Source organism: Poecilia reticulata, chromosome 4 (genome assembly GCF_904066995.2).
Source record: "Poecilia reticulata chromosome 4, P_reticulata-male-v2, whole genome shotgun sequence".
NCBI lineage: Eukaryota > Metazoa > Chordata > Actinopteri > Cyprinodontiformes > Poeciliidae > Poecilia > Poecilia reticulata.
Window position 1 is genome coordinate 33,239,397 of NC_088833.1, and position 23,074 is coordinate 33,262,470.

Consider the following 23,074-nt stretch of genomic DNA (forward strand, 5'->3'; position numbering starts at 1 on the left):
TGATCTAACAGCTTTAGCTTCCTTTTCACATGCATCAATAATTTAAGATTTAATCTTAATTATGAATTTTATTATTGTATTTAACACAACAAATGATTAATTCCAAATATTTTTTGAAGGGGATAAGCAGGCAGCTACTCACGTTTCCTTGGATCAGGAGTATGACCAGGATTTGTCAGTCCTGTGGTGCCAACTTGAGGAGCAGCTTGCAGCATCTGCCAATCGAGGGATTCTTCCAAGTAACTTCCAAACTACTCAGTGCTGTCTGAACAGTCAGACGGACAACCTCCATCACCCGCTGGCTGTGATTGAGGGTAAGAGTTAATGTGACTAGGTCTAAATATTGCTATTGCTTGTTTTAATTTTTTTACTCAATATAAAGCTTTATTTATTTTGTTAGGGGAAATAATATTGCTCCATTAAGAATAATTCTCCAGTGAAGTAAAAAACACCGCGTCATTGTATTTGGTTATGTTGCAGCCCTTTCTTTAACACTGACAAATGTTTGTCATGTTGTGCAGAGGTTTAAGTCTTCTGTGTGTGGAACTCCGTCAACCATTTTACTCCCTCCAGTTCTCCGTTATCCATGATGAGATCAACCCAAAAATCTATTTCCCTAGTGGAGGTCTCCAGCTTATGTTCTCAAAAGTATTCATAGACCAGAAGGAACACATGCTCTGGGTCTGCCCCAGACTCTTCAGTAGAACAAGCCAAGAACACCATGATTCTGAACCTCCCCGATTGACTCCTTTCACTGTGAAGGATCAGCAACTCTGCGTCAAGCAGAGAGCTCTCCCTGTTGCTAAGACCTCTCTTTGAAGGAACCCCATACAGCCACTAATATGTAGCATCTAATTCATTAAGCCATTATCTCATGACCATAGGTGAGAGTTTGAACATATAGGGGCCAGTAACTTAACCTTTATTTGGTTCAGCTCTTTCTTCACTGTAGTCCGCATTACAGCAGACAGGCTAGGGTGTTTATTCTACTCCTTCTCTAACCTACTACAACTTAAAGAATATACACCAAGACACTTGAACTAGTCCATCTGTGGCATGGATTGACTCCTGACCTGAAGGGAGTCCACTTTTTTCTGAGGTAGAACTATGCCTTCAGACTTGGAGGAATCCACTTTCATCCCTCCTCACACAATGCCTCCTGAACACAATCATAGACTTCTGCAAAACAAATTTGGACCGTACACCTAATCTTCCAGGACTGGTGCCCTGACCAATATCCTGGACAAATGCTACACTGCTCCTACTCAAGGCCAGTCTTAGCCTTCTTTCCAACACCGTAGACCAAAGGTGCCCTGGAGCAGTCCTCAAGAGCAAGCATCCTGCAACTTTTAGATGCTTTATTTCTCTACACCTCAGTCAAAAGGCTGAATTCCCTCAATTGCAGTAATTCAGCTCTGCAGAGGCCAGGTAATGTGTCATTCATTTGATCCAGGTGTGCTGGAGAAGGTATCTAAAGGTTGCAGGTTGTCAACTCTCGAGGACTGAACCTGGCCACCCATGTTCTAGAATAGCGGTTCTCAACGTGGGCGGTACCGCCCCCCAGGGGGCGTTCAGAGGACGGCAGGAGGCGCTGGCGGACATTTTTACAAAAGGGGGGCGCTGGGATGCCTTTGGGGGGCGTTTGGTCGAAGGAAACGTTTTTACACCTTAAATGCACAACAATACCAGTTTAGACTTTGAACAACTTGGTAAAACTGTATTGTGTAACATTAAAACATGCTTGGCTGCAACTGTATCGATGGCAGCTCTTCTTCTATTCAGTGTTTGTTAGCTTCTTGGCGCAGCTCTATTCTTCTGCTACTGGTAGCTAAAATCACGATACCCTCACTGTATCCCTCTGAAAAATGAACTCATTAAATAAAGAAATAAAGAAATCCCTCCATGGGTGATACCACGATAGAGAGAGTTCATTTTATAGAGTTAACACGGTGCTGTAAGGGGTCCGGTATGAAACGGGGGTGATAGAACAACACAGTACTTTTAAATTTCAATAATCAGAAAGCAGAAATTGTTCCCGTTGTTTTAAAAGGTTGATGTCAGTCTGCCTTTTCCCCATCGATATGCTTCCCGACCGCCCTGCACCATACGCGGTAAAAAAACAAAAAACTGACGCGCACATTGTACAAAACTCCGAAACAGGAGAAGCGGGACATGAAATGGAGCAACGAACTAGATGTGAATTCTGGCATAAAAACAGAGAATCCGACGCTAAACAGTGAAAAATCAACACATGATGTGAAACACATCACGATTAGACGGAGCAGCAGGTGATGATGAAAAATTACTGGTGGTCAATAAAGGATAAAATAAATCTAGCAACAGGAAAGAAACTAAAGTGGACATAGCAATAGGGGTTGCACCAACTAGTCGACTAGTCGATTCTTTTCTCTGCAATGACTTTTTTCTGGGCCAGTGGACTAGTCGCAATCACACGACAAAACAGATTTTTCCAAGGAAATGAAAGAAGGTGGACTAGGTGAGTTCGTCAGAAAGTTCAAATTGTATAAAAATGTAAATAATTTAACAAAGAGAAACTAAATTACAGCATAGGGGCGTTGCACGGCGCGGTGGTTAGAGCAGCGCCCCGCTTATAGAGTCAGGTTTTTTTATCCCTCAACTACCCCCAACTGATCAGCGTCACCCTGCGTACTGAAGCTTCTAACCTGGCAGCTTTACGCTCTTATAAAGAGATGGTTTGACTACATCTGGAAACTAAGTCCAAGCTTCATCCTGAGGGTCTCATAGAGGCGATCTCTGCAGCCGTCTGCATGTCGGTTCAGAGAGTTGCTGAGTCAGCAGAGCTTCCTGCTGCGCATCGGGCGGAGGAGCAGCAGGAATTCAACGTTAAATTTAAACTTCGTTGAATTTAACAGTAACCAAACGGGATCCGTTCATAATACGTTTGGTTCGTGATGTTCCAAAAGCACCATTGTGGTCAGTGTGATAATTTGACTCCTATACGAGTAACTATCCAGAGATCATCAGCATCAGCTCGTGTTTGGGAAAAAAAAAAAAGTCAGAACCGACTTTTTGCAACGAACTTTTCTCCGCTGCTCACGAAGAATGATCTGTTTATTGCTTTTAATTCTCTATAATAGACTTAGTAAAAGCGGGAGAAGGGGAGGGGGTGTCAATATTTGCAGTAAAAATAGCTGATAAAGCCTCCAAGTAGTTGTGAAGTTTTTTTGCGCTTACGTCACTATGACGTCACAGCGACTAGTCGACATCGACTCGACTATTATCATGATGTAGTCGACCTTAAAAAATACATAGTCGTTCAACCCCTACATAGCAATAAACCAAGAGAGGATAATACTAATCAAATGAAACTAAATGGAAATGAATGAAGAACAAAATGCAAGAATAAACTTAAGAAACTAAAATAAATACAGAGGAATAAACTGGTATGGCAAGACCTTTCGAGCAATAATTAATACAGAGGACTGTATGGCAAGAATAAACAGACACTATTTCCAAATAAAAGGCAAAATAATATTGTTGAAATGTCATGGGTTTGTTGAGACCATATCTAATACTGAGAATAAATATATCTTACAGACCATAACAGTAAAGAACTGATCACTTATTTATGTTTTTAATTAGATTTGATATATTTATTTCTTCAATATTATTTTTCACATCAGTGTTAATGTCATGAGGCTGATGACTCCATGACACTTTCAATTTGACTCATTAGGATTTGAATAAGAACCAGATTTGTTCTTTGTAATTTCTGTCCAGTAAAACTATTAATCTATAAATCAATAGACAGGTCTATATAAAGATATAATCCATGTTTCTGTCTCATATTTGTTTGACATTAGAAAGGCCTGGAACTTTTGTTTTTCCACTGAAAGCTCTGGTTTGCACAATAAATGCCATGTGGGTGAAGTTTTATGGATGATGCTCTGATGTCCCATTCTCCTGAAGGCAGCACAGAGCTGCACCACCAGAAACTGACAAACACTGAAGAGAAGAAGAGTTATGATTAATGTAGTTACAGTTCTGTCCATGTTTTAATGTTGCAGAGCTCAGTCGTTTTGCAAATAGATCAGTTTAAACTGGCATGTTGAACATCTTTTATCTGCTCATTTTGTGGAATATTTAACAACTAGAAAATGGCACAAAATAAGAATATTTTATCCACTCTGATTGGCTGCTGTTAGACCTACCAATTTTAACTTGAATGTTCATTGCATTTTTCATAGACGCCTGTGAAAATAATTTCTATTCCCATGACTTTTTTGTTCTCTGGGAAATTATTTTTGATGATAAATACAGAAACAAGCATAAAAATCAAAACATCTACAATAGTGATAGTAATATTAATGATAAAATAATAGTCAGTGCAAAGTAGCCTGCAAATTCTTTGGTAGGGGGCAGAGAGGGACCTGGGTAAAGGCTGGGGGGGCCCTGGGCTGAAAAAGGTTGAGAAACACTGATCTAGAACATTCATTCGTCCATCTATTATCATTATCATACAGGCTTATCCCTAGTGGAGTTTTGTGAGGGGTGCTGCTCCCTATCTCCAGCGGTCAACAGGCGAGAAGCAGGATCATCCTGGACAGGTCGCCAGTCCATCGCAAGCTGTTCTAGAACAACCCTGCCATTCTGCCCTGTATATTTTAGATGTGTCTCTGTTCCAGAACACCTGATTCAAATGATTGCAGGACAACCCTTACTATAACTCTCAATGGTGTCTTTAGTCAGAGGCTTCTTCAAATTCGTTGTAATAGAGACCACTACAGTGGATACGTTCTGCCCACAGCCATCACGACCTACAATAACAGGAGTATTTTGAATTAATAAAAGTTACAGCAACATTTAATTTCTCTTATGGTCTATGAAGGATTTTTGAATTGGACTGAGTTGAAAACCTTCAGAACAGGGGTCCCTGGTGACCAGAATTGAGAAACACTGTTCTAGAGTAAACTAGTTTGAGAACACCCTCAATAGATGGAACACATTAAAAATTGTTCATGGATTTGTCAAAATTTGAAATAACTTCTTAAATTTCACAAAAATGTTTTCATGCTCTCTTGAGATGGTTTTTGGCTTTTCTGAGGGACTTAGTGCTCGAAAAGGGAGTTGGGAAAACATTTGCAGAATAAGTTCTGATGTAGTGGATGCTCCCATTCACACCTGTTCACTTTTTACCCACCTCAGTGGCCTATGCTAAGGTAATAAACTTGTTTTCAAACTGCTAAATTCATGCTGGACATGGAGAGCAGATAAAGATAATCCTCAAAGTGCTTCATTCTCTTAAAAAAAAACCCTTCCAAGAACAAAAAATTGGTCTTTGATGATTAGACTGTCAGTGTCTTATGTAATATGAATTGTACCTGTACTCTGTTTTCCTCAACAGAACCAATAATTGTGGAGGTCACATTCAGAAACCCTTTGAAGGTTTCTTTGCTTTTGTCCAACCTCTCTCTCCTATGGAGGTTTTCTACTGGCACACCCTTAGGGGGAAAGGAATCGAGTGAGCAGATAGCTGAAGAAATGATGACTAATGAAGACACTTCAGCAGGCGAGGTGAGCATTCTGACCAAACCCAGCTCAACTATCTACATTTTTTCAGACTGGTGTTTAGATCCATCATTGAAACTTTCCATTATCCCTTCAATATGTTTCATGTTGCTATTGTCACAGAAAGAAGAAATTGTCACAACAGAGATCATCAAAGAGTTCTACCTGGGATCAGAAGAAACCAAAAATGTGAGTAACTGTGGGATCAAACATTTAATCTTGAATAGGCCTGTCGCGATAAACGATAAATCAATTAATTGCACGATAAATTAAACCGACCTCATTTTAATTATCGGCTTATCGTCTCTTCCTACCTTTTTTTATTTCTCTTGATGACAATGAAAAAAGGCTCAACTCCAGTGCTCTCCGCTGACCCTCCCTTCCCCATTTCCTTGAAGAACAGCTGAAAACCTACTGGGTTTATCAACTGTGGTAGCAATTTGGCTCCAACTCCTCTCCTTGTCATTTCTATATTCTTTGCACAAAATGTTAAATAAACATTAATGTTGTTTCCACATATCATCTCCAATGTCCGCTGGACTTCGTGTTGCGCTGTTTAGAATTCCCCTCAATTTCCCCTCAGAGCGGAGGAGAATCCGCGCTTTCTGATTGGTTACCTGTCACATTCAGCGTTAAGCTCCCAGTCGGGGAAAACCCCTGATTTAGATCGGAGCGGCCACAATGATTTACCGTAGCACATCACACACTACAGGATGATCGGTTACGAAATCACCAGTGACAATCTTAGATCGGCCAACGATCTAAGATTGTCATAAGAAGAAAATAGGGGCAAAAAATGGTGTAGTATGAACTACTGCATTAGGTAGTCAGATGTGCCCATCTTCTCTATTTAAATCTAGTGATTACTGAAAGGCAATATAGTATACAGACTTCATAATCTGCACTCTTTTGGTTGAATGCAGTATTTATTTCCACTTTGGCTTTATCTTGTTTAGTTTTTATTCAAGTACGATTTTTGTTAATGGAGACTGAGAATCCATTTTATTTTTGTTTTTGGTTGTTTTGTTTATTTAGTTTATCAGTTCCAGTGTTATGTGTTCTTTTGAAAATAAAGTGTATCTATATCGATGGCAGAAAATAGCATGCATTATTATGTCATTTCCATTAAATCAGTGTCAAAAGGTCTTGAAACAATATTATTGTTTATCGCAATAATTTTTTAGACAATTAATCCTCAGCAAAATTTGATATTGTGACGGGCCTAATCTTAAAGCACTCCTGGTGCTGATTTTATGAGCTACCATCAACCTCTGGAAACATTCATGTTAGGGTTGTGCAATGCACCACTTCTGTATGTAGTTATCAAGATCTTATTAGACATATTAAAATAATCATCAGATCTTTGACATTTCAAAATATCAACTCTCAAACTGAAATCCAGCTGTTTTGACACCGAGCACGTGCGAGTGTCTGATCTCTGGACAAAGGACAGACTGAAGTGTTCTGCCACAAAAGAGTGTTTATATCACTGAACACAGTGTGATTGAAAATCATGGGACCAAATGTGCTGGAGTGTAACCTCTCTTTCATAAGTTTTCTCCAAATCCCTTAGAGAGTTAAGTCCCAAGTATGCTAGATGTTATATCTGCAGAAGTTGGGTTGCTGTGTGGCATGTCCTCCCCTTCTTCCTCCTCCCTATTTCCTGTCTGTTTACTGTTAAATACACTTAATATGGAATTTATTGTTTTTTAGCAATAAATTTATTCAAAAGTCCATAATAATACGAAATAATAGTAATTCTGATGAATAAGAGATTAGTAACCAAAATCCCTCAAAAATATTATAAAGTTATATTTAAATAACTCGGTATTATGTCGGTGCAAAAAAGAAATGCCCCAAACATTCAATTAGTTTTAATCAGAATAATATTCACGATAGAGTCCCATATCCTAAAAAAAAACACTTTCCTGAGAATATTCCCCAGTTCTAATCCAAAGTACCAATCCAAAATGGAAAATCCAAAACGGTAAAATCCCCACCCCTGACCCCCCAAAAATTTGAAAAAATAGTGGTGCGACTAAAAATCTATCAAAAAGAAAATGAATTCCAGAATTTTTTTCTTCCCCCTTGTTAGCGTCTTCTTGCACCAGGTACCATTTCCTGTGTACAAAGCTCCAAATATGTTTCGAAAGTCACAATCCGTGGCAAACTCTGGCTGCCATGTCTTTTCTTTCATCTTTTGCTTGTTTTCAAAATCCATAAAGACAGTCCTCCTGCTGCACAGATGTGATGGTGCGTCTTTCTGCGGTTGCGCCGCTGCGCACCGAAGCACATGCCCCTTTTTTATTTGCCCATCACAACCACACCCAGAACCAGCATGATGCTGCCAAAAAATCAGTTTTAAACAGTGGAAAACCTTGGATGACTCAACAATCAAGTAACTGAAACTGTCCTAAAAAAGTTTCATACATTTACCTTTAAATGTATTTATTCAAAAGAAAACAAACATTGTGGTTATGTTACACTATCTGTTTTCTGGGTTTATGTCTTGCAAGTTACTCGGCTAACTATAGATGCGTGTCCAAACTGAGCAATACCACTGGTAACCAGTAGTGCTGTGTTGCACTTTAGTTCACATGCGATCGGTGATGGAAGTGAAGAAGACTAAGACAATGACAGATATCCCAGAACCTCTCCATCTACATGCAAGCAACAGATCAACTCCGTCTACTGCAGTGCCTCTCTTTATGAGCCCATATGAGAGGCCACATGGGCCAAAACTTACAAACTCTCTTTCACTTGGCCCCTGGGGCCTCTCATAGGCCCAGGTTTCCTCCAATGTCTCCATGTCTGCTGCTGACTGAAACCTACTACTGAACTAGAAAGCTAACTCACAACTGACAACCATGCCAGCTCAACATAATTACTGAAAATATCAGAGCAAAACTAATTATTATATCAGCCTTGGTGATCAAAAAAGATGACTTTTCTACACAAGTTTGAGGAAAAGCCAAGAAAGATGCTACAGTTTTTTTTTTGTTTTTCTTATTTATTGCCTGTGTGTTGCATGTAAATATTTTGTAGTTAGGTTATGATTGATGATAAGGATTACTGTGATTCAATTAGTAGCTCATTGCAGTGCACCAGTCTAACCTGCTCTGTTCAGACAGCATAGATCGGTGAGGACCGACTTCTATTGTTTATGTTGCACATAGTTTTTGTTTTGTATTGTAAACAATTTGGTCCTGTCAGGCTCGACTGAAGCTGCTGCCGCACAGAACTGGTCAACTGAACATTGTTGGAGTGATCTACAACTTGACTTCATCTCACCTTGGGGAAGCCTCTTCAAACACTGAAGGTATGTTTCCACATATTTCCACTCGTTGGTTGATTGACACAGTAATGTATTCTGGAACAGACTAGACATGATAATGATCTGATGTCGAATAATTACATTATACTGCCAAAAACGTGTGTGGACTTTCTTCTGCATCAGGGCAGCAGACGTTAGAGTCCATGATCATTCGTGGTAGACAGGACCTGAAGATCCAGGGCCCGCGGCTTAACCTGACAAAAGAAGACAAGATGCAAGTTCGATATGGTACGGATCGACGTTTGGAGCCCATCATTACCCCACCTATGCCCCTAATGGAGGTAACTGACACTCTCATGTCTTCCTCTATGCCTAGCATGGTCGGGTGAACTTAAAGTTAAAATAGTTCATTGGCTTTACTTTTTGAATTAATCATCCTTATGTGAAGCTTGTGACTGAACATCTATCTTGCCTTTGGCTTATTATTGAGATTATAGATTCATTTTGGAACAAACACACACCAAACAGGCCTGCATAGATAAAAATAACCATGTTTGGTGGAGGTTGTCTAGGACTTGAATTAAACAGGCTTAGGTTGAATGGATTCCTTTAATATGGTATTTTAGTCCATTGTTTGGGCTTTTCTATTCCTTTTTTTCTTTTTGTAATTAAGTTGCTTGTGTTTGTAATGCTCAACTTGAAAAAGATTTTTTGTAGTACTTCATTTTTTATGAGTCTAGAATGATTGTTACTCTTGTCAGATTTAGATGTACAATAATTTTTCTTCAGCTGAGGAGTTGGTTGCTGGAAGGGAATGAGATAGATTTCTCTCGAAAGAAAAGAAAATGATGTAATCTAAGAATCTGTTTTAAACGTACAGTATATCTCTGTGGATTTATGTTTTGTCAAGTAGTTTGAATGTACTATAATTTATATATTTGTTTAAAATCACTGCAAACTGCTGAATAGTACAAAACAATCTTAATGTGTGTGTGTCCCCGCAGGTTTTCTTCCTGCAGTTTCCCACTGCCCTGCTGTGCGGCGAGATCAGGAAAGCCTATGTGGAGTTCTGTAATGTTAGTGCAGTTGCTCTGTGTGGCCTTCGGGTGGCGTCCACGCACCCTGATTTCTTCACGTTTGGCAGCCAGAGCACAGCACCCTTCACACCTCCCAGCCCAGGCTCCGCAGAGAACTGCTCAGCCTATGTGACTTTTCCTACCCCCCTCCAGCCAGGCCCCATGTCCTCTGAGACGCTGGTTTCTGCTCCTGCAGGCAGTCAGCCCTCTGGGGTGACAGAGATCCCAATACATGGCAGCACCCTGCAGCCAGGACAGTCGGTTCAGCTACCCCTCTGGCTCCGAGGACCTGACCAGGAAGGAGTTCACGAAATCAACTTCCTGTTCTACTATGAAAACACAGAGAAAGGACTCAAAATCAGGTGAAAGATAATTTTGAGGATTAATATACTCAAAATTTATCCTGAGTGTATTGTTACTTTAATGTAATTGTGACAAGAGTATTTTAATGGTGGTATTTTATTTATCTTAGGATAAATTAAATGAGTCTGTAAAGAACACTGAACTGTTCACATTGACATCATGAACAAAACAGACAGTGTTCTGTAGAATGCTGCATCTGGGCCTGCATTTATCTTAAAATTAGCTCTGCTGAAAGTGTTTTTGGCAGGTTTTATTGATTGGATAAAATATGTGGAATAGTAATTCCGAAAAATTGTCTATGTTCAACAAAAATAATGTGTACACCCAGAAACTCAAGTACTGATGGAAATATGGCCTGTCCCCACCTTACCTTATAAACTGATCAGAAAAATTTTAGCTTCCCAAGACATTATGCTAAATGCTTGGCACACAGTGGAAAGACTGAGGTATTCAAACTGAATTTAACAGTCTGTCATTTCCTCCTCATGAAGTCACCGGGTGTTGCGTCACACGGTGTTTATCTGCGCGAGTCGGTCTCTGAGTGTCCAGGCCTCCGCCTGCCGCAGCAGTGCTTCCCCGCATCACTCTCTAGATGACAAAGGCAGCGGGGCAACTCTTGTTTTTATTGATGTGGAGAACGTAAATGCAGTAAGATGAACCACACTTTGACTTATGAAGTTTCTTTGTTCTGACATTATGTTGAGAAACTTGGTTTAAATTTCTTTCAATTGTTCCAGAGTGAAAGTGGCGTCCGTGAGTTCCACATTGTCCAGGTGTCTAGCAGTAGTCAGCACTGGCGCCTCCACAAGTATATTAATCCATGCAACAATTATGGTAAGTCCATTTTAAAAGGGACCATCACCTTTTTAAAATGTTCTATTTTCTTTTTTTTTTTTTTTTTTATCATTGTCATTTTTTTCTGCATACTTTTTAGTACATAACGGTTCTACAAAGATTTTACAGCTTAATTCAAATTATTATAAACACAATACTTCTTATTGCATGGATCATGGGCTTTTTTCCAGCCACAAACATAATAGTGAACACACCAGGAATGATGGACGGTTGAATGGTCTCCTAGTTTCTGTTAAAAGAAAGTTGTTTCTAGGTCTGTCATGATAACACATTTTGCTGGGCAATTAATTGTCCCAGAAAATATTGTGATGAATTGTAATATTGTCATTGTGAGACCATTGTTAATTAATAGCAAAAAAATGGCATAATAATGCAAGTACACCTTCTCCAAGATTAACTAATTTCTAAAGAACATTTAGCACTATAACTGAAAGATATTTTAAATAGACAAATAAACTTTCTCTTCAAAATATATTAATCATTAGGCTCAGAAAGGAAAACAGCCAATACTGCTAATTAGGAACTTTGTGAAAAAAGAAGTATAAACATAGTACTGTGTACTGGGTGTTGAATGTTTTCAGTATTTTTTTTATTTTATTTTTTTTAAATACTGGCTGTTCTATGAAATCATAGGGCAGCTAATCAGTTGCTACTGTTTTTAATTTATAATTTATTGCTTTTTATGTCAGGCCTAGTTGTTTCATAAGATGAATGGAAAACTGTGACCTTCCTCTTCATCAGATCACCATGCCATGTATTCAGTCAGAGGCGTCTTTAGAACCTCTGTAATACTTACCTCTACAGGAAACAATGTGTGCCTTTAAATCAAGGCCAAAAAGCCTTTTGTTTTGAGTTGCTTTTGAACCATAATAAATGGAACATTGACCAACATATATGATGTGTATTAATTTTTTGATGATGGCACTCATCAAAATATGTGATGTTTTTATGATGTAAAGCACTTTGAACTGCCTTGTTGATGAAACGTGCTACACAAATAAACTTGATCAATTGCTTTTAAGCTGGAAAAGGGTAGAGTGCCTTCTCCGGGTCAGGGGGGTCGTCCTGCCTCAAGTGGAGGAGTTTAAGTATCTGGGGATCTTGTTCACGAATGAGGGAAGATGGGAGCGGGAGATCGACAGGCGGATTGGGGCAGCGTCTGCCGTGAAGCGGGCACTGTACCGGTCCGTCGTGGTGAAGAGAGAACCGAGTCAAAAAGCGAAGCTCTCGATTTACCGGTCGATCTACGTTCCCACCCTCATCCATGGTCATGAGCTTTGGGTCATGACCGAAAGAACAAGATCACGGATACAAGCGGCCGAAATGGGTTTCCTCCGCAGGGTGGCTGGGCTCTCCCTTAGAGAGAGAAGCTCGGTCATCCGGGAGGGACTCAGAGTAGAGCCGCTGCTCCTCCACGTCGAGAGGAGCCAGTTGAGGCTCGGGCATCTGGTCAGGATGCCTCCTGGACGCCTCCCTGGTGAGGTGTTCCGGGCACGTCCCACCGGGAGGAGGCCTCGGGGAAGAACCAGGACACGCTGGAGGGACTATGTCTCTCGGCTGGCCTGGGAATGCCTTGGGGTTCCACCGGAGGAGCTGGAAGAAGTGGCTGGAGAGAGGGAAGTCTGGGCCTCCCTTCTGAAGCTGCTGCCTCTGCGACCCGACCCCGGATAAGCGGAAGAAAATGGATGGATGGATGGATGGATGGACGATTGCTTTTCACTGCTTTCAATTTCTCTCTCCAGATTGCAGACTCGGCAGTCGAGAAAGAGCTAAGCTTTGTTTTAAAGCCATGAGATGCAAACCCCATGAAGGTATTTTTCCTTCTCAATTACACAAGCCATCTTGAATGTTCTTTTTTGAAAGCACAGATTTAACTTTGTTCTTAGGTTCTGATGGTGTAAAAGAATACACGTTTGCAGACCTGAGTCTTGGAAATGAACGGGTAAGATTAATTCACTGCTTTATTTTTGATGTAGACTCAGAATCTTGTATGTATGAACCCAGGACGGTTATGTGACAGTATAATGATACTGTGTTACAGACTGAAAATATCAACTTACTGGCCTTAAGGAGAGGAAAATGTGGTAAACAAAGGCTCCTTATTTGGCTGGATAAGTTGGTGGGAGAATAGCCACAGATCAGAAACTTTCATCCTTTAAGCACAACAGTTCAGACAAAGAACAACACAAAAACTGACATTATTTAATGTGACCAAAACTAACACAAATAGTGTCTTTCATATTTTTGTTTCAAATAATTGCTGGTAAAGCTGACAGTGGAAGGATTTTCTAATGTCTTCCTCCTTTATTTTTGAAAACATCAAAAATGGCTAATAATGATGAAGTTGGGAATACCCAGGACCACCAATGTGGGAAAACTGGGTCTGTTGTCGCCAGTCCAGACCTGAGCCCTCACACTGTCAAGTTCCAGTCAAGAATATTGTTTTCAAAATAGATCTGCTGGTGCAGGAATGGCCAAATTTTAAAGTTGCATAAATTTTTTCTCTACTATTTTTCTTTCAAATTGTCCTTGCAGTATGGGTGAATGACTCCACACTCCCACCCCAATCACAGTATGATTTGGTCGCCAAAGCAACGAAGAGTTCACAAAGCTGTTCTAGTGGAGAGAGAAATGTACAGACAGAGAGGAAGATATGGAGCCTCAAGCTATTCTACACAAACTAGTCTTAAAATATGTAAAGGGACAAAAATAAATATTCTGACTGCTGTAATCTTTATTGTGCATAACTTTGCATTAGCTATCTGGTCTGCCAAGTAAACATGAACACATTTACAGTAATTGTAACAGGAAATACTGTAACTGACCAGAGCTAACAGATTGGAAGAAATTCATCTTTCAGGGCTTGTAACTTTACCTCCAGTTGGATTTCCAGTTTCTTTTTCTCTTTCACTGTGTGGAGCACAGCTACAGGGTTTTAATTTAAGTTATATGATGGTCCAGACTTTAATAGCAGATTTTGAATTTGAAATCATTTTTAATATGTTCCTCATTTCCTCATTCAGTCAAACTTTTGAATGATCCTGATGACAAAGTAACTAGCTTCCAGAAGATTATTCTTTTCTGTTTTTATTTTTAAAATCATATGAATGAATATTCTAGATAACCAAAGAGATATTTCCCATGAAGCGTGCTTTAATGTTGTATTAAGCTCGGTAGTGGTTAGGAGTGGCTGCACCTGGCAGCGACTCATAGTCCACGTCAGTGAACTGACACATCACCAAACTCTTTAATGCAACAAGAACAGTTTGGGGCACCTGCAGACAGACGTCTCTCCTACTCTGAACTTTCTGTGTGCAGATCATGAGTTCCTCTACACCATGTGGAGATTTCTTCTTCAGTTGCCGTCAGAGCTCGGTGTTAGAACAAGTGAATTCAGCTCCCAGGAACAGCAGAAGTCAGGGCTCTGGCCACAGTGACAACACAGCCTCTGACATTACAAATATCGCCAAGAAGTGTAATGAGCTAGACCTAAACATAATCGTTATCTGGAAGGTATGTGTATTTGATGATATGAATAAGTGTTTTGTGATATTTTACTCTCATCAGCAGCTCTTTTTTTTTAAACATCATATAAATGAATTCTAGATGTTTACATCTTGGTTCCTGTATTGAATCTGCCACATTGTCCCACTTTGCAGTGTTGTAGGATTTAGTTGTATTTGTAATCTTAATCAATAAAAGGTAGAGGTTGATGATTTGTGCTCGAGTTGAATGTGTTTTATGTGACCAGGCTTACGTTGTTGAGGACAACAAACAGTTGATCTTAGAAGGCCAGCTTCATGTGGCCCTGCAGACATTCGGCAAAGAAGCCAGTTCTCTGATTCCCAAAGAGGTACGACCTCAATCCTCCTGCTTGTCCACAGCTCAGTGGATGCTACCAGACATCAGAGCTATTCTGTTTCATTGACTTTGTGTGTGGTGTTTTACCTCACACCTTATGTTACACACTCACTCATTTAATGGATGCTGTTTTGCCAAGCATTTGTCCTTTTGTTTTTGTGTCTCCAGGAAACCCAGGAGATGATGCTCCTCAGGTTTAAGTCGGAGTTGCCTCCTCCAGTTATTCTGCCTTACCCAGAGCTGTCCCAGCTAATCAGAACAAACCTCTGCTACCCTGAAACCTTTACTCATCATTTTGTCAAAGAAAGGTAAGACAGCTGTAGTAACCAGGCATTACAATACCACAGTATTAGATTGCAGAAATTGAGAGAAACAGACCTCCTACAATTACTAGGGCCCATCATTTAATTTTGAGGTTTTTTTATATGCATGTAGGTGAATATTTCTTGTTCTTTAGAGTATTTCAGGTTAATGTTATAATTCCACACATAATTAATAATAATATAATAATTCCACACATTGCTGCTATTTTGTGTGAACATAAAACAACCTTTCTATGAGTCTAGATTGTAAAGGGATGTTTTTTGTTTGGTAGATGTTATTGAACAAAGCCCTAACCAGCCTTGGCGTTCCTGCTTTCTGCCAAACAAATACTGTTGCGTACTTGTTGAGGAAGTCATAGTAGTTACTGTTGACTGAATAAATAAATTTAGTAGAATGACCTTATGGACTACGTTTCAGATTTTATAGTTCAATCTGGAGAGACTCAGACGGACAAAAGAGAACAATTAAAAGATTTAAATGACAGGAATGAATAACAGTTCTTTGGCGCTCGGACCCCGGCAGCTAATTTGAGCTGAGATTTGATGTGAACTCGATGAACATCCCGATAACTGATTAGGGATGCTCTCCCCCCAAAAAAAGGGCTGAGGCCGGGGCCGAGGCCCGAGGAAAGGTGAGACCTAAAACTTGTATGCCGACTTGATGATGCGTGGAGAAAAGAAAAGTACGGGTTGTAGGCCGAAGGAGTGCAGAAAACTAGAAGATGAGAAGCTGATAGAAGGAATCAAATTTGATTGATAGAGGGGTTTTCATGTTATGATGCTCATCTGGCGAATGAAGGCCTGCTAAGGAAAGAGCCGAAATAATACCGGGCAAGAGAGTGAAGGATAGTTGAAGGCACAGAGCCAGGCAGGAGTTGGGAAGCTAGGGGACACAAATATATCTGGTGAAAGGCTGTAGGATAGGTGCCCACGGTAAGGGAGCCACACTGAAAAGTATGTGGGAAAGGAAAAACACTGAGACATGGACCAACAAAGAGAGGCTAGGACATGGGCTGGCTGGAGGGGCAGGCAACGTTGGGACATGGGCGAGCTGAAGGGGCTGAGCGACGCTGGGACATGGGCCAGCTGCTGGGGCTGAGCGACGCTGGGACGTAGGCCAGCTGCAGGGGCTGAGCGACGCTGGGACGTAGGCCAGCTGCAGGGGCTGAGCGACGCTGGGACGTGAGCCAGCTGCTGGGGCTGAGCGACGCTGGGACGTGAGCCAGCTGCTGGGGCTGAGCGACGCTGGGACGTGAGCCAGCTGCTGGGGCTGAGCGACGCTGGGACGTAGGCCAGCTGCAGGGGCTGAGCGACGCTGGGACGTGAGCCAGCTGCAGGGGCTGAGCGACGCTGGGACGTGGGCCAGCTGCTGGGGCTGAGCGACACTGGGACGTGAGCCAGCTGCAGGGGCTGAATGACGCTGGGACGTGGGCCAGCTGCTGGGGCTGAGCGACACTGGGACGTGAGCCAGCTGCAGGGGCTGAATGACGCTGGGACGTGGGACAGCTGTTGGGGCAGAGACATGCAGGGTTACTGGGATGGCATGGAGTCAGACTGCTAAAGGGCCAGCTGATGGGTTACTGAGATCGCTTCAGGGAAACCGAAAGGTTGGCAATAGAGCTGATTGGTTGAGGGACAAAGAAGCTAGAAGTAGACTTGCTGGTTCAATCTTTGGAGGATGCGAGTGAGTAATAACAGAAACGAACCTGTAGCTAGCAGCATGGGAGGACACAGAAGGGACAATCACGTGATAAGTTTACACTTTGGACAAGGTAGACCAACCACCACCAGCGAAATGCGGAGTGCTCGTCTGGCACAGAGTGAGCTATGGACACAGGGAAGAGATACATAATCATATGAAGAGAATACTGAAAAAGACAGGAGTGCTGACATAACGTCGAGGGAGTGCTCGGAGACGGGTTGAACATAAACTAAAGCTATGGATGAGCATAAAGAGAAACTAAGATTCGAAATGAGGATAAAAGAAACGGGACATATGGAAAATAAAATTACAGAGCAAGACCTGAGATTAAACATAAAATGAGCGATTCCATCTAATAGCTGAACTGAACTGAGCAGAGGTGGAGAGAGACGGCTCATCAACAATAGAGTCAAAATGATCAGGGGTGAAACGAGCAGAGATAAGATTAAAGTCGGTTGATGACATGAAACGGAGTGATGAAGGTTCAGCTTTATGGTAACACACGACTGATGAGAGCGACAATTTGGGATTGCTTGCGGAGATAGCCACTCAGGAAACAGGTTACGGCCAGGGAACAATTTTGTAAAAGCTGGAAACTTGAGCTGTAGAAGGTGAAGCTGAACCAACTATAGGAGATCCCCCCCAAAAAGGGCCATGCCCGACGGGCTGAATTTAAAATGGGAAATGGAAAGGAAATGCCATCTTAGACTCGTCGAAAAGCTTTGACGTGTTGAGACGTGCCATGTGATTGAACTCCACTGGACCCGGCAGTGGGGTTGGGAGTTCAGACTCTAGATGGGGCTGTGAGCTTTAGGATACCTGCAAGTGCTGATTGCCGTAGTGACAGACCCACGAGAATGACTGGTAAGTGTCTAATGTCTATTGGCCTAGAAGTGAGACTGGAATGAGCACATTTGAGTGTGGGACCAGGGTAAGCAAGAGAACTAACTGCGTAACCTGAAAGTGGCAGGACGGCCTGGGAAATAATCTGCTGATTTCGGGAGATCTTGAGAAAAGAACTGAGAAGCGACCAATGGGACTTGAACTGAACACATCTGAATATGGGATAGATCGGTTGATAGCGGTGAAGCAAGTAGACCGGGAATATCCTGAAGTTGAAACGACTAAGAAAAATCTAAAGCTTAAGCTACGAAAAGAATCACTTGTTGATCACCTGCTGGAATAGTGACTGCCAGGCCATTTAAATCCTCTGGATTGTTCTGTACTGTGCTGTGCTACCGGAATGAAATATGAAACACCACTATACATTGTGTGTCTGGAAAAAGTTCCTATAAATCGGATGCTAAAAACATGTTTTACATTGAGACTAAACCAGTTTCTATTTAAGGTTGCTTTTGATAAGTAGTAAATGGACACTGAGCAATTTTTTTATTTATTTTTTTTATGGAACAATGATTGGAGAAATACCCTCATCAATAGGAATTTAAGGCTGATTATAATTGGAAAAAGCGCTGGACGGGCTCAACCGAACCAAAGAGGAATTATTAGCCAACTTCATGTTACGTTGGCAAGCCACTCTACTGCACGTATCGCCGTCGCAACGGGGCAAAAGTCCACAATTAGGTAAATGATAATTCATGCCTCAAGCCGCTGATATGTGAAGGCTAGCCGAGACGCGAACCCCTGCTCCAGACGAGATTAACTGATTGAATCGGTTGTTTAGGTCATGATAAGAAATAAATTTAAAATATGCTAGTTTTAAAACTTGCCATGTCTTTATTGGAAAGCCGAATTATAGTTGTCAGATTAATAACTTATCCTATTAACCTTTATGTTACCAGCAGATTGTTTGCTAAGATCTTTTGAACTGCCCTTTGTGTGGGAAACCATCAGAAGTTCCAGCTTCACACGAACTGTGAAAAGCCATGAAACAGCAGGAATCCTGGCCAGTAGAGGAGAGGTTCTGCTTCCGCTTTAAGATAAAAGTGACAATTGGTGCTTGATCTTGAAAACAAAGTGCAGGGAGTGACTAACTTTAAAGAGGGTCAGAGACAGCTCCTGGATGGATGAGCAAGGATACGCCTTATTTGAAGAAATAGAAGACTAGAATACGCCTTTACTATAAAACCTTGTACACGGGAGTAACTACTCGGATTGGCTCTTGCAATTCTCCAAAGACGTCTAAGCGCATATTTGCCTTCTTCTTCCTTCTTTCCATTTGTCTCAGGTAAATTAATGCACGTCTCTGTTCTGCAGTTTCGGGTGTAATTTCATGTTTTCTTTTGGATTAAAGTCAATAATTCTGTGACGTCTACGATCGTTTTCTGTGTGGTTTCACTTCGGCCCGCCGGGAGAACCTGGGATCCGTGAGCAGAAGATAGAGCCAGAGATTTTCCAAAAATATATTACAACCTAGAATCTTCAACAGGCAGAATGAATCCATGTAGCTGAACATACACAATGACAGTAGCCACGGGCGTCTTGTTAACAAGCAATGGTGTGAACGTCTCCGGGCTCACGTTGCGTTTGTAGGCGGTTTGAAAAATAGATTACGATGCGTTAACGGCACATAAAACTGTTTTAATTGCGGAACGAGGTTGCAGACGACACGATAAGGGAAGTGGGGGAAATTCCGGTGCCAAGTCGGTGCAGGACTATCAAAGAATTGGCCATGTAGATAAAACACGGGGCTTGCAGACAGCCGGGACACGATTAACTGAAGCCGGTAATGCACCCAGATGTCCGCCCTTGCTGCCGGGCCTGGGTAGCATGAGTTATAATATAGCTCAGGTGCGTTGACTTGCGAGAAATAACTAATGTGAAGTAGATAGATAACTGCGGTGACCAAACGACCTGTTAAAGATGGGCTGCGCTGCTCTCTGCAGTTGAATGCACGTGCGTCTGCTATTTATGCATTAGATATCCCTCCATGACTGTCTGGATTCTAACATACGCCTTGCGGCTCTTATGCAACAGCGGTCACCTACTGAACTAATGTTATGTTTAAAGGCGCCTCGGAGAAAAAAGTGACGATAATTTAACTTAGTCGATGTTTGGGTAAAAGTCCGTAGACATTAGAACTCGAGTGGCGCATGAATATACGGTCAACGTGTTCGGGAGGGGATAAACTAATGACAGGTGTCTGCGTTATGCGTTATGAAGTATTGCGAGACTTGAATGAGACATGAGAATGCTACGTCTTACCCTGGTGGCCTGAAACGGGCGTAGTGAGGGAAAACCAGAGGTGTTGCTGAGCGGACTGACAGTGGCCATGCAGGAGAGGGAAACCGTAGGCATTGCTGATCCATAGCGTGGCACTGGTGAAGGAGCTGAGGCGAAGAAAGGCGGTGCGGGTTGAAACAGTGGGATCACGTGTCCGCTTGCCAGAGAGGGAGCGGGAGATGGAGAAATCCCAGTCGGGCGAGAGAAAGGGGGAAGACGCTACTTGAAATCATCAAGAAATCTCTTGCATCTGAGGAGCGTCCTGACAGCCCGAGACGGGCGTAGAGGGGGAAATCCGGAAAGATGCTGACCATACCGGCATGCGGAAGTGAGAGAAGCTTGGCCAGCGGAGGAAGACGGGCCTTTTGCTGCTTCCATCAGATCCTCTTTGATTCTGTCGTCTTTCTTTAGACAGGCCGTCACCTCCACATAGAGCTCCGCAATTGACTACCTTGTCTCACAGACTGTGCGGGAGGTAATGCGTCGTGTGTCACTGGCCGAAGGTCAAAAACACAATTTCTGGATACAATGTTTCAGAAACCTCTAGTTACGTTTAGAGCAAAACTGCATGTGTCTTGCTTATGCCATAACCACATGCTTAATTTAATTGTTTTACGCTGTGATATGCGTTAGAATAAACATAAAGATTACTGTACCCACAGCTTTTAGTTGTTAAACCAACATTTTTATTTTAAGCAGGTCATATATGGAGTTTTTACTCATCATGTTTTGGCCACTCTTATTGGTGAATGGACAGAAAACAGCTAGATGGGAAACTGAGGCTTCAGTATGATGAGACGACCGAGAGACATTTGAGTTGTTTAACCACACTCGGGTGTTAATCAGATCAAAGCAGCACCACTATTACTTTCCAGATACAACTGTATTATTGTAGTGTTGTGTAAAAGTGTTTGTTTGTCTCTTTCTGCCCTTAGCCTTTGCTTAGTCCCAGTAACTCTGACTCTGTCCAACTGCTCCTTGGTTCAGATTGATGTCATCATTGACCTGCGACACAGAAGCAGCAGGTATGTTTCCAACACATAAAAACCAGCTTGAATCAGGTTCAACTGGAATATAAAATTGTGTTCAAAATAATGGCAAGATTTTAAAAAGTGAATAATGCTCACAATCTTTTAATAGACTGTATTTCCATTCACATGTTTTCACTCTATAGACAATGAGATTTACAATAGATCCAGGTTCTCAGTGATGGCACTAATGTGGTATTATGCATTTCAAGGATCTGCTTATAGAATATTTTATAAATATTTAAAAATATTTAAATCCATTATTTTTAAATCCATTAAAAATAATGGATTTAAATAATGTAAATCCATTATTTTTATGACCAGTAAAAAAATGACCATTCTTTATTGGTCATTAAATGTGACCAATAAAGAACGGTCATTTCCTGTTAGGTCTTAAAAACCCTGTGGTGGGTACATTTAAAATGACTTGGGTGGGAAGAAACAGGCCGTCCTACTTCTGATGACTCCAGGATCCTGACTTTGAAACTGGTTATTGTCCTGGAGATATAACTGTTACGTTATTGGAACAGTTATATCTCCAGGACAAATCATCCAATCTGCACCAGACTTTTTGTGCATCAACAGGAAGCACCTGTGTGGACAACATTAATGATGATGTCACTAAAACCCTGGCCACTGAGAGAAAACACTGAAGATTATGGAATCGCTTGACCTTCTTGTATATGATGTACAATTAAAACCAATAAGCATTGCTAACCAACCATGATGTGTTCCTAAGACTACAGGAAGTCCTCACCGAACTTTTGCCACAAAACGGGAAATGACAATAACAACTGTCTGGAAGGCCAGCCTTCAACAAAACTTTTAAGATGTATTGTGGGACTTGTACTGAAATTAACTGAAGGCAATTTGGAAGATTTGCCAAATGCACCACATAGTGGTACTGGTGCGGGAGCAATGCAAGAGTGTCAACGATGCTGACAGGGTGGTGGTACAGCAGCTGCTCTGGCCGCCGCTGGGCCGGAGCGGCGCTGATCTGCAAGAGCCACAAATGCTCCTTGCAGCCTCAATTATAACGTTGTATCTTATTGCTTTTCTTGTATGACTTTATTTCTTTTCATTGTCAGTTAATGGGCAAAAGGTCAAAACTATATGTAAAATTCCATAAAATATTTTGAATCAAATGAAGAATGTTTTAAACGGCACTTTGCATCCTCATCATCAGACTGTCATACTACAATTTTCCAAAGGGATTGTAGTAAAAAGAAATTAAGGCAATTACATTAGTCACACTACACTAGCGGTTCTCAACGTGGGTGGTACCGCCCCCCAGGGGGCGTACAGAGGACGACAGGGGGCGCTGGCGAACATTTTTACAAAATGGGGGCCTGGGATGCCTTTGGGGGGCGTGACCAAACACAACTGGTATTGTTGTGCATTTAAGGTGTAAAAACTTTACCTTCTTGGTCAAAGGTAAAGTTTTTACACCTTAAATGCACAACAATACCAGTTTAGACTTTGAGAAACTTGGTAAAACTGTATTGTGTAACATTAAAACATGCTTGGCTGCAACTGTATCGATGGCAGCTCTTCTTCTATTCAGTGTCTGTTAGCTTCTTGGCGCAGCTCCGTTCTTCTGCTACTGGTAGCTAAAATCACGATACCCTCACTGTATCCCTCTGAAAAATGAACCCATTTAAATAAAGAAATCCCTCCATGGGTGATACCACGATAGAGAGCCTTCATTTTATAGCGTTAACACGGTGCTGTAAGTGGTCCGGTATGAAACGGGGTGATAGAACAACACAGCACTTTTAAATTTCAATAATCAGAATGCAGAAATTGTTTCAGTTGTTTTAAAAGGTTTATGTCAGTCTGCCTTTTCCCCATCGATACTC

At 41.5% G+C, this 23,074-nt stretch overlaps 1 protein-coding gene across 1 annotated transcript in view; it reads left to right on the forward strand.

The window, feature by feature from the left end:
* trappc8 (trafficking protein particle complex subunit 8) overlaps positions 1-23,074 on the forward strand; it is a 49,996-nt gene that overhangs the window by 24,090 nt on the left and 2,832 nt on the right. The window contains exons 15-28 of the mRNA XM_008408154.3: positions 120-314; positions 5,387-5,556; positions 5,674-5,739; positions 8,764-8,869; positions 9,008-9,165; positions 9,829-10,262; positions 10,755-10,911; positions 11,001-11,097; positions 12,861-12,929; positions 13,005-13,060; positions 14,437-14,631; positions 14,870-14,971; positions 15,148-15,287; positions 21,123-21,212. Coding sequence (XP_008406376.2) covers positions 120-314; positions 5,387-5,556; positions 5,674-5,739; positions 8,764-8,869; positions 9,008-9,165; positions 9,829-10,262; positions 10,755-10,911; positions 11,001-11,097; positions 12,861-12,929; positions 13,005-13,060; positions 14,437-14,631; positions 14,870-14,971; positions 15,148-15,287; positions 21,123-21,212 — 2,035 coding nt within the window. The remainder of the gene's footprint in view (positions 1-119; positions 315-5,386; positions 5,557-5,673; positions 5,740-8,763; positions 8,870-9,007; positions 9,166-9,828; positions 10,263-10,754; positions 10,912-11,000; positions 11,098-12,860; positions 12,930-13,004; positions 13,061-14,436; positions 14,632-14,869; positions 14,972-15,147; positions 15,288-21,122; positions 21,213-23,074) is intronic.